At 28.4% G+C, this 16,951-nt stretch overlaps 1 protein-coding gene across 13 annotated transcripts in view; it reads left to right on the top strand.

The window, feature by feature from the left end:
* Positions 1-16,951, top strand: part of LOC129951482 (multidrug resistance-associated protein 1-like) — a 43,244-nt gene that overhangs the window by 24,007 nt on the left and 2,286 nt on the right. For 2 of the 13 annotated variants that reach the window (XM_056063643.1, XM_056063638.1), the window contains exon 12: positions 12,976-13,196. The exons of 3 other annotated variants lie outside the window; for them this stretch is intronic. In XM_056063643.1, the coding sequence (XP_055919618.1) occupies positions 12,976-13,196 (221 nt within the window). Of the gene's footprint in view, positions 1-1,048; positions 1,270-4,799; positions 5,024-5,426; positions 5,648-9,085; positions 9,307-9,993; positions 10,215-12,975; positions 13,197-16,951 lie in introns of all 13 variants that reach the window. 8 more of the 13 variants (XM_056063645.1, XM_056063640.1, XM_056063642.1 and 5 more) reach the window with 5 other exon arrangements.

Below are 16,951 nucleotides of genomic sequence, written 5' to 3'. Positions count from 1 at the left end.
TACTTTTGCCTTAATTGGAAGACAATTTTTGGCAGTTGGCCAATCAAATACTTAAAACTTTCCTCACTCTCAAGCCCCTTATGCCGTCTGAACCCGGACCAGTCAAATTTAAATTTTTTGCATTTTATGTATATCAGATCTTAAATACGACCGTCATATAATACTGTCAAATGTGTATCGTTTGACAAATGGATCCTTTATTGCTGAATCACAAACACGCTTCAGCTTCGGCTTCACCTGACGTTTACGAGTTTCGCCATAGGAATTCAATGCATGCTATCACAATGGAGCTTCGACCTCACGTTTCGTTTGACAATCGTATGGAAAAGAACGTAATGTAACGTAATGTGACTCCAAACGGAAGCTCTAGTTAAATTATTTGAGCATTTGCTTTGTCTGTAAAAACAGCTGTAAAAAAATGTCAACAAACTAAATATTTGCTATTTGGAGAGATAAAATAATAGAAATGTCATTCAAAGCAACCTCGAAGCAGGCCCACCGTAAAGCAGACGATTTGTGATTAAGCTATTAGTCATATCAATAAAGTTTTAAAAACAAATAAAATATGAAATCCACTTTTCGTTCTTACAAGTCAAGAAAAATTTAACGAAATTCAGAGTTGTTCTTCTTTTAATTTATTGATCAAAGAATTTCAATTGTTTTGGGATAGTTCCGTTTCTATGACCCCTTAATAAAGCCTTGCACTCGTTTGGTTTTTCTTAAAATGTATTTTAGTGTAAAAATATGCTTGGCTTGATATTCTTGTACATTAATAATTCTTTTTGTTTTATAAATATTTTTCTAACAATTTTGTGTTTAATATAATATTTTTGTTTTAACAATTTTGAATAGTAACAAATTTGGCATGATATTTGTTTTATGTTTTATTACAATTTTTTTACTAACAATTTGCAAGAACGAATTCAAATATCTTTTGCTTTACTTAAACCAAAAAATAAATAAATAAAATAAAAAATAAATCTTTTTCAAAACATGACCGCCCTCGTCTTCGTCTTCTCAACAAAATTTGTTTCCAAACAAAAAAAAGTTTGTGCCCACTTGACGGGTCATCTTTGTTTAAATTTGGGATGTCTGAAAGGTGCCAATAGTATGAATCGTGGCTTAGTCTATAATGTAATGCGTTGGCCAATGGAATTATTTGATACAACACCTGTTGGTCGAATTGTTAATCGTTTTGCAAAAGATGTTGATTCTTTAGACAACGTTCTACCTGGTAGCATAAGATCAATGTTAATGACACTTTTTGGGGTAAATACCAACTTTTTATTTTGTTCTTACACTTTTTTATCTTTTGTTGTATTTTTTCTGTAAATTCCTTAACCAAGAAGACTTCGTTCATATTTGTACCTACATTATGTAGATACATACACCCCCTACTAACAAAAGTATTTTTTTTATATACGAAGGAGCCTCTTAGTTGTCTTCAATTAGTTGTTGCCATCACTTGATTTACAAATATTCCTTATGCCTAAATAAAGAAATAATAACCGATCACTGTAATTTGAAAATATTTAGAATTGTAAGTCATTTTTTAATATATTGAATCAGCTTGCTGTTGTTTATTGTTTTCCTTTTATAGATCTGTTGCACGCTTTGAAGCCTTAAAATACATTAACTTGTTTTTTTTTTTTTTTTGGGAATCCTTGATATGCCACCAATTTAACACATGGAGGGACTGAATGAATGAACAAATGGGGTACTGTGCTCCATTCTATAGAATTTCCTACAAATTAGTTCCTTTGAGGCTTTATGGCAGTCCATTTTTAAATTAAGTCCGTTCATCCAGTAGGTAATGTCTCTAATATCTGTGCCACAAGTGATTGAGTGATACTTTCAACATACTGCAACTTCGAAAAAAAATAAATTAATCGGAACTAACTTTTTCCAAATGTTTGCTTTTTTAAAGAAGGGATACGGATTTATTTTTGTTAGAATTTGAACTTAAGGTTCTTTTTATAAATTTGTTGGATTTGATAATCTGTGGCATTAGAAACAACATTCCTACAGCGAATATAAGTGTGGTTCCGGAAACCCTATCAGACCCTGACTAAATTTTTTCTTTATAAGGAATAATTTTAATTAAAAAAAAAAACAATAAGAAGTTTTGATTTTAGTGTTCAAAAGCTTCCAATTCAGCGTGTTTAGTCAAAAATCGAATATATGAGCAATTTTCCTATTCTTAACTGTTTTTTCAATACAAAATTTCGGTTTCGAAAAAAGTCTCATTTCTTCGATCAAATAAATTAGTTATTTCATAAATCAGACTAACAACTTTGGTTTCTTTAATTTTTTAAAGAACTTTTTTGCTTTGAAACAGAAGACCTTTAAGAGAAGAGAAGCAAACATTTGGAATTTTTGTTTCCCTTACTTCTATTAACCACTCTGAAACCGTAAATAGTTGAGCTTTTTAGGGTTCAGATTTAAAAATTACAATTCTATTCGGAGTTATAGTCTGTTTAAACTTACTGAATTCGAGTCTCGCCTCATAATAGTTGCGTTTTTGTGGTATTCCATATAAAGTACAGTGAGAAATTTTCAACAAAACAATCCGCAGTAGCCAGATGTTAGTATTTAAAAATTGGTGCAACTGAAAGAAGATCTGTCAGAATAATAAAATTAACTTAGCAAAAAAAACTAACTAAAACTAATAAAAATGGACAATTTTCAAGAAAAAATGATAAGAAAACATCTGGCAATTAAGATGTTGCTTGAAGGAGGGGGTTTGTTCGTAGACTGCCACATTAACATGTGGTGTTGAAGCAAGCTTGAAGCTCCCCTCAATTCTTTATATACCTGAACCGAGTTGAAATGAGCTTGATTCGATTCGATTCCGGTCGGGGATCGGAGTGGATTCAACATTTGTAAAGAAAAACCTGTGTGGAGGAGTTGGTTTTACAGATAATGCATTATGGTCTGTTTCTTTGCATGTTTGTGTATTTAAAATTTTTTTCCCAATGGAAAACCACATATGATTCCAAATGCACCACTACTCAACGGACATAGCCATCGAGATACAAATGCAATATCAATCGTACCAACGAAATCACATAAGATCCATTCGAGACTCGTATAAATGTCAAAAACCCATCCCTAGTAAGATTCTACTCTAACTTTTACCGGTGTTATTTATACAATGGATATTGTTTTTGTTTTTCGTGTAAAATCCTGCTTTTCTATGGATAGATTTTCCAACAAAACACGCATCCAACAAATATCACATCAGTTTTTAAAATATAACTTTTAAAATGTTAAAAACAACCAAAAGAGATGTTTTTTAAGACCCAAGTAAAAGCCAACAAGTTCTTGAATTGTATGATGTTTTTTTTTTTTTTAGTATAAGTGTTTGTCTTCAAGATTCAGTTTAAATCAATTTACTAAGTTTTTGGAAATTCTAATATAGTTATGAGCTTTCATTTGATTCTTTATAAAGTTTTGGAAAACTTTGAATTCAATGATTTCATAATTTTGCAAAATATGTTAATTTTTAGTGCTGATTTCGAATCCGTATTTTCTTATTTTTGTATTGGTTTCAAAAACTTAGCTTACGTTGTTTAGACCGTTTTGAATTTGTCTGTTAAAAATCGTTTCAGCAGAAATGGTTCCTCGTTTCATTAGCAAATTTTTCAAAAAAATTATTGAAGTACAATCAATATTTAAACTGAAAATTGGAGATGGGGATAATAGACTTAAAAAAGCACCACGACTTATTGGTTTTTTCAATCTTTACTAAATGAGTGATTTTGGAATAAGTTTTAAATTAATTCCATCAAAACCCATTGAAAGAATTTGACTGCCAAGAACAAAATCTTACAATTACACAATTTTTAGTTAATTACTTAAATTTGGTGATTATTATAAAATCTAGTGTCTAATAGATCATATTGCAAAACATTTAGAAGGGAAAAGTCATGGAAACATAAAAAGTTTATCGCAAATACTTTATTGCCACACAAAATTGAAGCCTTTTTCAAATATACTGATAGTGAATTTTCAAAACTGTGTTATTTTTAATGATTCTAACAATGTAGGAAATTTCGAGACTTTTCCTTTTATACATTTTGAACGAGGTTTTTCCACGGAACTTTCTGTCTTTTTATTATTTTTATTGTTCTCTTTTAGACCGTTCTGACTTTTTTCTCTTTTTGAAAACCATTGAAATAAAAAGCTGATGATTCTAAATTTTAGCACCTGTTGAATAGGAATTGCTAGCCCATTTTAGTTCTTCAGATTAAAGAGTTCACCCAAAAAGGATAATCTTTTTAATAAAAACATTAATTAAAAATCTTTTTCAAAAATTCGAACGTTTCAAAAAATTCATATTTATTTATTCATAAATTATAAATCCATTATTTAGTTTCATTGGTTAAAGAAAACAATGAACCATCTACAAAGAAAATGCATGAAATAATCATTTACTAATTTTTCATAAGAAAACGAATTATAAAATTCCTATAATCGGAATATTCTAATAATTCCCATAAAACATTGCCAACAATGAATCTCTCAAGGTATAATGTTAGTACAGAACTAGCAAACATTAAGGTTATAGGTTAAACAATAAAATCAACAACCCATTCTGCTTATCTTAAGTCCTTCTTAAGATCTTTAAGAAATAAGAATTTCCATTTAACCAAATCGTCATTATGGAAAAGGTAAACAAAAAAACAAACAAACGAATCTCATTCCTCACAAATTTGATTTCAAAAATTTTCTGATTTCTAAAAATCCTAATTTTTCAAATATATTTTCAAAATTTAAACAAAATAAAAAAAATCCAGGAATATTTTCGTATTTCGCAATTGTTGTACTTTACGTTGGATGTTTGAGAGCTTCAAAAAATATGCACAACGGTTTACTTAAGAAAATTATGCGTGGTTCGCTGCCAAATTTCTTCGATATTACACCAGTTGGTCGGCTGTTGAATAATTTTAGTGCCGATATGGAAACAATCGACGAAGATGTTTCAGCATCATTGGATTCGTTATTGACGTTTATATTTATGGTATAAAATTTTGTATACTTAATATTTATATTGTTAAATTGATATGCACATATATTATTTTTCTAATTAGTATTCTGCCAATTAAACACAACAATGAAGCTTATTTTATTTATTAATGGTTTTGTGGCATTTTGTAATATATATATTTATTAACTTATTTAAATATTAAACAATTTATCTATACAACTCTATTCTATAAAAATAACCATTTAAAAACAACAAAAATTATACTATACAACATTTTTGTTTTTATATTTTATTTCTTTCAAAAATCTCTTGACTCTCATATTTTCCAAATTCGAAAAAAAACATAAACAAAACTGAACTGAAAACTTAAAATCCATCAATTCATATTTAACTACATCTACCTTCTACCTACATAAACAAAATTACTCTAAATCAGCGCTTTGTAATTTCGGAGCTACGATAACTTTATCATTGGCAACTTTAAATGCATCGAGAAACATTTTGAAACACTTATTTCGATGCATACTTCAGGCACCATCAGATTTTTTTGATACAACACCAAAAGGACGTATTTTAGATAGATGCTCGAATGATATTTCAGTATTAGATCTAGTAATGCCACTTAATATGAAAATGTTTATATCCACAATGTACCAGGTATGTTTTTGAGTTTATATGTAAAATATTTTTTTTTAATATTAACAAGTTAGAATGAGCCAGGCTTATAAAAGAATACAATCTTTTGGGAATGCAATCATTATAAATCATTCATTGAATGCAATCATTTGAGTTCACTTCACAAAACATTCTTAAGGGGACCATACACATCCACAAAATTTCAAAAGTGTAGTGAAATTTTTCTTAAAAGTCCAAAGACTTTAAAAGAATACAAAAAATTCATGATATCTCAAATGATTGAAATTATTTGATTACAGTCAAATGTTTGGAGACGAAATGATTGCAGTCTTTTTAGGGTCAAATGATTGTTGATTGCAAAATTTTAAATCTTAAAATTTTGCAATCTTAATATTCAAGTCAAAAAGGTTTAATTCCCAAAAGATTGTATTCTTTTAAAAAGCGTTAAATGAGCAAAACAATTTGTACACACTTCCGATATTTTTAATGCTGCGGAAAATTTCAATGTCTCAAAAAATTATTTCAAAAAGTAAAGTTACATTTAACAGAAGCATTGTGGGGTTTTCCATGGTTTAAATAATCAATTTATTTTTAATCTGGATCTGTCAAAACACAAATTTCCCTGTGAAAAATCTGCGGATCTGGATTTTTTCGCAGATTTGTCTCTCTTTGCAATAATACTAAAAATTATAAAAAATGGAAATTGGACAGCTCTACCCGTCAAATCGTTAACTATGTTTTTTTTTAAATATGGGTTTACACAAAGTTGAACAGAACAATTAATAATACAATCCCCAGATACGATACGTAACTATTTAGATCTTAGTTCAAATTTCCATAATTACAAATATAATTGAAATTGCATAAACGAAATCGAAAGTGTGTACATACCAAAAAAAAATAGATGAGATTTTTTAAATAAATTTTAAATTTATCCAAAATGCTTAAGTTTTTATTTTATTTTAAATCCAAACGTTTATGTGTGCCTTTAGTATGCTTTTTTTTATTATTTTTGTTCCCATAAATTTACTCTTTCTACTAACAAAAAAATATTCTATAAATTATAATTTTAATTACTATAGATTGTAAGTTTGTTTTAAGTTGTAAAAAAATATACCATATATAGTTTTTTTTTACATAAAAACATTAGAAAAGTTAAAAGATTTTAAAACTAGCAATTACGAATTGTAAAATAAGAACAAGTTATTTTATAAGATAGTAATAAAAGGTTTTGAAAAATGGTAATCTTTATTGTTATATTCCGAAAACAGTTTAATAATTTGTTTCAAAAGTAATTTTATATTATTTAATAGGTAAATACAATTATTTGTAGGAATAAACACTTAAAATGAGTACAGAAAAAAACACACAAAAATCGGATGATTAAATCAATGTTAACGTAACCACCTGCCAAAAAGATTTGACAGTTTAAATAATTTGACACATTTTTGATAAAAGTCATCTGAATTTCTCTCATCTCTATTATATCACTTCTTGTTGATGGAAGGCGAAAAGAAGCCATAATCTATTAGACTGTGTTCACATTGTATCCTTTTGAGGCAGCTTATAATTTAATCTTCTTCCTACTTGACAGTTTAAAAGACATTTTTGTTTGTTATATTAGTAAAAGCAAATTAAAATTTAAAAAGGAGCAACCTTAAAAAAATCCAATGTTAACACCGCCTTTATTTCCTAGATTTTCTTCAAAATATATTCTTGTGAAAACATCAAAGTCAAAAGGAAAAGCCAATAAATTTGAGAACTGCCATTAGTATGTTCTTTTCTCTTGGTTTACTTTTTAAGTTTTTAAAGTTTAATATTAAATATTTGATTCACGATGTCTTTTTAAAGCATGACTTATTTAGGTCATACATTTATTAATTTATGTGAATTGAATGTTGGATATTAATAAATTGACAGATCAACAATTTGTAAAAATAACAAATGTAGTAATGACACTTGAAACTAAATTTTTGACATTACAACAAAAGTTAAACAAGTAAGAAAAAACTACTAGGCAAACTAATGTACTCGTAGTTGTACATACTTACTGTCAAAAGTTAATAAAACATATCTAAAATTCACCTTGACATTTGGAAGCCGTTTACACAATAATAGAAGTGATATTATATCTTATTTTCGGTATGATTTATCAAAGGAGCTGTCATTTCAAGTCATGTCAAATGGTCTACGTTTGAGGATATGTTGTTTTTGACAGGTCATATAAGAAAGCATATGATTTTTAACATCGTTTAAGGTGAATGTAAGATGTTCACTTTTATACAAATATTTAATCCAACATTTTTGAAATCGTACGCGTCAAAAATTAAATATTTAAGCAAAGGCATTGCTTTCAATCACACGCTTCATTATTTTCGCAATATTTTTTAGTAAATATGTATGTATATCGAATTGACATTTGCGTAAAAGTCAAATGCATTTGAAAGAAAATTGATTTGCTTATCAATCGCATCTTATGCAAGCACCAGATGAAGATGAATAAATTTACATTGGGTAGGTTCAAGGGACTCAATTTGCAGTCAACTTCATTCTTTGAACGTGCATTCTGACCAAGGCAACTAGTTATTTTTTCAAGTGTCATGAATTCCAAATTCAGAACTTTACTTCGCAAATCTCTACTTTAAGTTCATACAACAAAAAGTACCAACAAAATTTGTGTCTACAAAGCACTCCTCAAGCAAGCTACAAGTCCACTACGATTTGTATTTTGTATTGTAAAGAAATATTAGTTATTTCTTTCCCAAATTGACAAGGAACCATTTTATAGAAAGCATTAAATAAAGTTACGCAGAAAATAAATAATTCATAAAGTAATAAAAATAAGCTTTTAGTTGAATGACCAAACATTTTCAACTGATAGAAGTAGACTTGACTTGATAGTTAATGAGATTTTTCTTGACTAACTTTGCAGTCAGCTTTCCATTAAAGTTGCCTTAATTGGAAGGTAATTTTTTGGCGGCTGGCCAATCAGATACTAGAAACATGCATAACTTTCAAGTCCCTTATGTCGTCTAAACCTGCCCATTCATTTTACGTTTTTGAAAACTGTCAGAAACGTCAAACAATTAGTTAAAAAGCAGTCTAACAATGAATCAGGAATAAATGTAAAACGCTAAAATGCCATACACAGTTTATTTTATTTATTTTGACACAAAGCTTAAATGTCAATTGTTTATAAAACACAATATTTATCCCGCCAATTAAATTCCAAATTGTACAACAATTATCTTTTGTATAGGCAAAATGTCATAAATGTTGTATGTTAAAATGCTGTCCAAAAAATACACCATGTTAAAAATGTTTTTGTAAAAATATTGTGCAAAGTCAAATGTTTATATATTTTGTACAATATTATAAATCTTATTAATTTTATTTTCTTAACCCATTCTACAAAAATAAAAAAAAACACAACAAAAATTCTACCTGTCAAATTTATAGTAATAGTATACTGCATGGCTGCATTATCAATTGAATTAGGCTCAGTTTTGGGCTCTAATAGGATTTTTAAAAACCTATTTCGAAGAGTTATTCGAGCACCGAACTCGTTTTTTGATATTTTGCCAAAGGGAAGAATTTTGGATCGTTTGGCAAATGATGTGTACTTTTTAGATTCAGTATTACCACCCAATATAAGGGCATTCTTATCAAATGCCTATCGGGTATGTTATAAAATTTAAAAGTAAATTAAAGAACTAAAATAAATGTATAGTAACCATAATAAGCTTATTTGTAAATAAAACATGTTTTAACTATAATTTTGTTTCTAACATATGTATTTAACAATTTAAGGCAAAGTAGTGTTTTTTTTTCAAATTTAGTTTTTAATTAATTTTGTTTAAAAACAAGGAAAATAGCATTTTTACTATCAAACTAGGAATTAAATTAGAAAGTTTTGAAAGGATTAAAAAAAAATTGGAAACTAAAATTCCTTAAAATAACTGGACATGTTTAATCAAATTGGCTCGCCCTTGTGTGGTCACCTTTACATTTGTGACCTCCACGATGCAGATCGCTTACATTTGTCTAAGCCTTAAACTTGTCTAAGGGGCCCTACACACTTAAAATGTCAATGAGACAATTTATGATGCATATGACAAATTTTAAAATATTGCTTGTTTGCATGTTCATTCGGCAATTTTAAAATGAATTTGAAATCTTTATTCACATTAAAATGATTGATCCTTAAAACAAAACAAATTAAACCATATTTTTACAAATATTGCATGCCAAATTGCTACTAAGTTTGTTTTATTAAATAACTGCATTTCTTTTTTGTTTTCCTATAATATTTGTAACTTTGTGGACTGGCAAATTTAGAGAAACAAAAAAACCAATAATTTTTGCAGCTATAACATCTTTTGGATCGGATATTGTATTAGCAATTGGTTGCTTACACGGTTCAATAGCCTTACATGCAATGCTTTTAACAAGAATGATGAAAGTACCAGTTGAATTTTTCGAAACAAATCCAACGGGAAGAATTTTAGCAAGATTTTCCAAAGATATTGAATCAACCGATGTCACAATGCCAACAATTTTATATGATTTTTTATATTGTGCTTACGAGGTATGATTTTGATTTTTATTTTCTTCATTGAAAGAAGAACTTTTACATGTTCATTTTTTAGTTAATTTTCCATTATTTAGTAAATTTGACGTAATACATATTTAAAGAAATGATATGTGTGCTTACCTTAAAGTTTCTGTTTGTTTGTGTCATTTAAAGATTTTGTTAAACCAAATAAACAAATAAACGTCTCCCATTTACACATTAGTGTATGCATTTGTTAATATAAAAGTAGATGTAGCTGACAATTGAACGTCCAAATGACAAAATATAAAGAAACTTCAACTGTCATATTGACAAACTTTCAAATTTCTCATACAAATTTCTTGTTTTTAAATTAAATATATAAATATACATATAAAGCACGTTTGAATTCTAGCTAAGCCGAGAATGCTTCTCATATTTTCAACCTCTAGGTTGAAGAATTCTGTGAATATTTACTCTTCTGTCCTGTCAAGGCTGCTGGGAAAAATATTAAATATATTTGAAATATAAAATTCCCAAATTATGTATGCAGATCTGTTTGAAACGTATTTTTGACATTTCTTATGTCTAACAAAAATACCAATTGGTCAGGTTATATTTCTAAGCTCTCACAGATTTGTGTATTCTCAAAAATATATATAAAGTTTCTCGTACAAGTTTCTTATTTTTGCTGTTAAAACTTTAAAAATAAAATTTGTATATTGTGAGCAACTTTTTAGAAATCTTAGACACACCTAACAGTTTATATAAAAAAGTTCAATTTGACATTTATCTACAATTTTTGAACATATTCGATGACATTTTTCTTTGGTTTATTTGTTAATATGTTTTGTGAGAAAAAGTCGATTCTCGGATGCTAAGCGTCTGCACAGAAGATTTATTTTGCAATCAAATTAACTTTGCATTTATTTTCAACCTATTTCAATTGTGCGATAGAAAATTATTATTATTATTATTATATTAGAAGTCAAATCAAACAAATTCTATTCTTAGATTTTTGACAACAAAAGTAAGAAATTTTTATTAGAAATGTTGTTTACATATATTTCTGAGAATATAGAAATCGCTTAGAGCTTAGAAACATAAACTGTTTGACCCTCATGAATTTTCAGCAAGTGTCAAATGTGTTTCAAAAAACGACATCAAACATCTTTTTACAGTAAAATTTCTGGTAATTGTAATATTGTCACATTGTAACATGATTTTGGGCAATTTCTTTCTGACAGTTCTCACAATATTTAAAGATCTAACAATCGTCTGAACTTAGAAATTAACTTAATAGTCTAAAAGTTAAACGCACATTATGCATGTTTTATAACTCGAAACGTTATAAATAGCTTCGACACTTGTCAAATGAGCCTGTTCTTTTTGACAGAATATTATTTCTGACATAAGTGACCATTAATGTATTCTTTAAAATCACTTGTCACCATATCAGAAATTATTACTAAGCATTGGGCGCATTCATAAAGCTAGTGGCTACGTAGTCAAAATTCAACTAGCTTTGTGAATGCAAAACTACACTACAAAGCTAGTCAATCTGGAACTGTCATATTATTAACAAATGCAAATATATGAAATAAGAAACATTTTTGATTTGATAACTTTAACTTATCTTTTGTGTTTTTAAATTCAATAAAATTAAATTTAAGACACAATTTGAATGATTTATATCAGTATTTAAATACTGAACGATTTATTTCATTTTGAATTCGTGTGGTTTAACGAGCAGCTGATTGTCAAACGTCAAAATCATTCTCCACTAACTTTGTACTTTTGTAGTTAGATTTAGCCAATCAGAATCCCTTGACTACGTAGTATTAAGATATAAGATCAAAAAATGGTTTTGGAAGTCCTTAAAAAGTGTCATAAAAAAAAAAGAAAAATTGAAAAACGTCATCTAAATCCAAATTTTAAAAACAAAATGTTAAATAATATTTATTTTTCCGTTGAAAGAAAGATGAAGTACTTGTTTATTTTGTAGGCCATGCATTTTGTATTAGGCCTTTGGAAAATATCTTGATTTTGTAGCCTTAAGTACTATAATATTTTCACTTTGTGTCTACTTATATCTTAACCAATTAATAGCCGCTTATTTCTTTCTTTAAGCTTTATTTTCTGTAAGTGTATTTTTCCTGTAATTAATTCATAGCCTATAAACCTTAAAATAATACAAGTTTAAGTTTTTCTCTATTTGAAAACAAACATTTAAGCTTTTAACCTAAGATCTGCCCACAAGTGATTAATGTCTTGGCTTTTTCTAATCCTTTAAAGTTACAATACAAGGCTATAAAAAATTGTAGAATGGGGTTTACTTTGAATATTTTTTAAGTAAAGCACGATTTTTGGGAGAGCATAAAATTAAAAACAAACAAAAATTATCAGGTGTGTTTTAGTGAGAATCATTTTAAGTAAATTTTGTAATCGTATTTTCGAATGTTCAAAACTCATATCTCACTCACTTTGGGTTAAAAAAACAAAAGTTGTTACGTAAACATTATTATTGTTGTTATTGTATTACGTGTAAATTTGTATTTATAGTCAAATTTTTGCGATACGTCTCACCAAAACACTCCATTGTCTTAATCTAATTTGGAATTTTATTGAATATGAATGAAATTTTATCAACACCTGGAATCGAATTTTATTATGTTTTCTCAAAATATAGAAGATCTTGTTTTTTATAATATAACCAACATTTTATTTTATATAATTAACAATTTAAAAAAATAAAAGAAAACCAAACAACAAACAAACAACAAAATAATATTTACAGCAATTACTTCAATCGGATCGGATATCTCACCTTACTTAGGTGCTCTTAGGGCAAGTATTGCCTTGCATATGATTCTATTACAAAGAATCATGAGAGTACCATCGGCATTTTTTGATACAAATCCATCAGGAAGAATTCTGGCAAGATTTTCCAAAGATATTGAATCTATTGACACAACATTGCCGCAAATTATAACAGATTGTCTATATTGTGCTTATGAGGTATGCTTAATTTTAGAAAAAAGGGATTCATTTAATTATCCACTTATTAAGACAAATTTCTTTAAAAGTTATTAATATTGTATAAATTGTAAAAAATATTTCAATAAGTATCAGGCTTCTACTATTTTACTATTTTTTTCTTTGAAATTATTTATTGAAGTCCCAACAACAATTTTAAGTATTTTCAGTCTTATTTAGATAATTAATTTTGTTAAACTATTTTTATTAACAATAAAATAACGCATATAGAAGAAGAAAGTTCATCAACTTGACTAGTAAGTTCAAAAATACAGAGGTGATAGACTTTATAGCCCGTAGAGTGTTCCTTCTCAGATGACAGCTTAGTTTTTACTTGTCAAACGTGACAGCTGCCGAAATAGTGGTCTATTCAAATTGAAACTAATCGATTGGGCAGGTTCAGGCAACATAAGGGACTTCATTTGTAGTCAACTTCATTCTTTGAACGTAAATTCTGACCAAGGCAACCAGTTAGTTTTTCAAGTGTCATGAATTTCAATTTCAGAACTTTACTTTACAAGCCTCTACTTTAAGTTCATAGTACAAAAAGTACCAACAAAATTATTGTCTACAAAGCACTCCTTAGGCAAGCTACAAGTTCATCACGATTTGTATTTTGTATTAGTTATTTCTTTTCCGAGTTGACAAGGAACCCTTTTACAGGAAGCATTAAATGAAGTTTTGCAAGAAATAAATAAACGATAGAATAATAAAGTTCAGCTTTCAGTTGAATGAAAAAACATTATCAACTGTCATTTTGATAGAAATAGACTTGACTTAATAGTTAAGGAGATTTTTCTTGACTAACTTTCCAGTCAACTTTCCATTAAAGGTGCCTTAATTGGAAGGTAATTTTTTGGTAGCTGGCCAATAAGATACCAGAAACTTGCCTAACTGTCAAGTCCCTTATGTCGTCTGAGCCTGCCCATTCAAAAAGTATTTATTTTCCATTGGTACTGATACCCAATCTGTAAGCTTCGGTTTAAGAGTTAGTTAATTTTAAAAACAAATGATCTCTATTTAGCTCATGAAGCACTACAAAATTAATCTAGATTCAAAAACATACTCATTAACTAATTTAACGCGGAATCTGAAATGAATTTAAAGATTTGCTAAAGCTTACTGACAGCACAGACGAGCCATTTCCATGAGGAATTTTGTTTACATACATACATACATATATGTATTCCAAGGATCTTATCATATCCTGTACTACTTAAAAAAAATCAAAAATAATTATTTTCCATGGGAACTGCTTGTATTCAATAACTAACTAGAGACCTGATACATCTATCGTTGGTTTTCATCATTATTGATACCAAACATTGGAATTTTTTCAACAGGTGATCTGAAATTCATTGGAAAATATTTTATTACAGAAATCTGTACTTGGTTTAATTTCGCTTGTGAGTAAAATAGAAACATTTATTTTGACCGATTTCACTTTTCCATGAATGATCTTCAATCGATCAGTGAAATATCCGTTCATCTGATGAGTGAAAAACATGTTGTCAGATTTAACTCATGGGATTGGTCTCCCACTTAAACTAAGTACAGACTATTGTCAAAAAAAATAATTTCAGTATTATATATCTGTCAGTAAAAAATATGCCAAATGTTTAACAATTTGTTTGACAATATTGCCACAATCGACATTTTCATTTGAATTTTAGCATTGTCAAAAAAAACAACTTTCAGCTGTTTACAAAAAGCAGCGAAAAATTTAAGCTTCGAAATCAAAATTGTTGTAAGATAAAACATTAAATGGATAATTCAACTGATTCGTCGGACGATGATGAATTGATAGGTGCATAACGATTTAATAAATAAGTCAATTTTGAAGTTTAAAAAATAGATCATAATTACCTTCTAAAATTCGAAGGCAAACAGCTTCTTCATCGACTATTACATATGTACAGAACACCCTCAAATACAACTTCAACTAACATTTTTTACCTTTTTGTTTACCAACAAATACAAAAAGATAAAATCAATTTTCAAGTTTCTTGAAATTCAACCATGTGTTGAATCAGCTGTTCTGTTAGATACCTACATACCCCAGAAATTCTTGGATACCTTTGGATTCCTTTTTTGACATCTCAGCTTTTTTTGATCAGCTGTTATTTTAAGTGAAGATTGCTAGCGATTCTTTGATTACTTTTTTACGCATTAGACATTTCGAGCAATATCACCACCATAACTTGAATATTTGCATGAACACCCCATAGAATAGAAAATCTAACAGTGTCCAATTACGTGATCCTGGTAGCCAATTTACGTCACCCAAAACGTACGAAATTACGCAAGCAGGGCATTTTTGCACGCAATAAATCCATTAATGGTCTTATTGTAAGACTTACTGGCTCAGTTTTTGGGAACTAAAAATCGTCCAAGTCATGATCTTCAATCAATCGAAAAGAATGGATTCAAATTCCTTTTCACCTATTTCTTACCGATTAATGGCTTAATGTGCAAAAACCACTTTTGTGGAAAGTTTTCATTAGTTTTAAAAAATTGTTCAATTGTAAAACTATCCGTTTTTGTAAATTACAAACATTTATTATTATGCTTATTATGATACTTTAAATGACAGCTGGGTTTACCAGGTGTCAAATTTAAGCGCTACACGAAAACGAATGACCCTATTTAATTAATCTTCTATGCGGACGCAAATTCAAATGAGCTTACCATCTGATGATGAAGTGATAAGACTGAGACAAAATCTTCTAATACTAGGTTTTTGTTAGTCTTTGATAGCTATTGTCTGATCTTAAAACATTGTCCGTTTTAAACGATATTAGAATTCCAGAGGCAGTCAGCTGCACCTTCAAGATTCTCTTGTAGTCTGTACCTGTGCATTGACTTAAAATCGTATCAGCAAATCATCTGAAAATGAAATTGAAGATTTTAGAAGTAAATGTGCTAACTGTTCGAGCAAACAATTTGGTAGCTATTGTCAGCTCGTTGCAGCCATTGTCAAAGCAATATTTAAAAATAGCACAAACGACTGTCCTTGACTTATCTCTGGTCAAAACTGATAAAATGGCTGATACATGAACCTGCCGAAAAAATTGACGGAACCGGGTCTTGTAAGCAAAGTTGTAAAGACGTGTCAATTATTGGTGACTACAATAAAATCGAACTCAATTTAGCTAAATCTTTGAATGTCTTACTTATAGTATGATATTCATTAATTAGTTTATTATTAAAATTCTAAGTTTAAAACAAAAGTAACTTTAATAAAAGTGTATGTATGTTATGTATATAATAAATAATTAGCATGTTAAGTCTATATTAAGCTTTTAAAATACGTAAGTTTAATTTTTTAAGAAACTTTGCCTTAAAATGTCAGAAAATTGTTTTAATTTTCGCTTCATTGTGGCCACTAACAACTAAGATATTATAAACTTTTAGAAACTGCTCCTAACGAGTTTCAAAAAGTAAACCAACACAAATTATCAAAATCAAATTTTAGAAAATATAGAATTTTTAGGACGAATTCATTACATAAATTACTAAATCTAATCAAACTATTATTTGAGGTATTTTTCGTCAGGAGCAATTCCATAAATATAACAACTTAGATTTAAGATTCATTATGATGCTTTATTTAACAACAATCTAACCTTAAAGTGAATAACTTACAAAAAAGTAGTCTAAACCTCTCAGAATTAGTAACTTACCTGTACTACCAAATCTTCAACCTTCTTCTTATTATTTTCTGGTGTTCTACATTT

Source organism: Eupeodes corollae, chromosome 3, assembly GCF_945859685.1.
Source record: "Eupeodes corollae chromosome 3, idEupCoro1.1, whole genome shotgun sequence".
NCBI lineage: Eukaryota > Metazoa > Arthropoda > Insecta > Diptera > Syrphidae > Eupeodes > Eupeodes corollae.
Note: the sequence above shows the minus strand (reverse complement) of the source record. Positions and strands in the feature narration are given on the sequence as shown.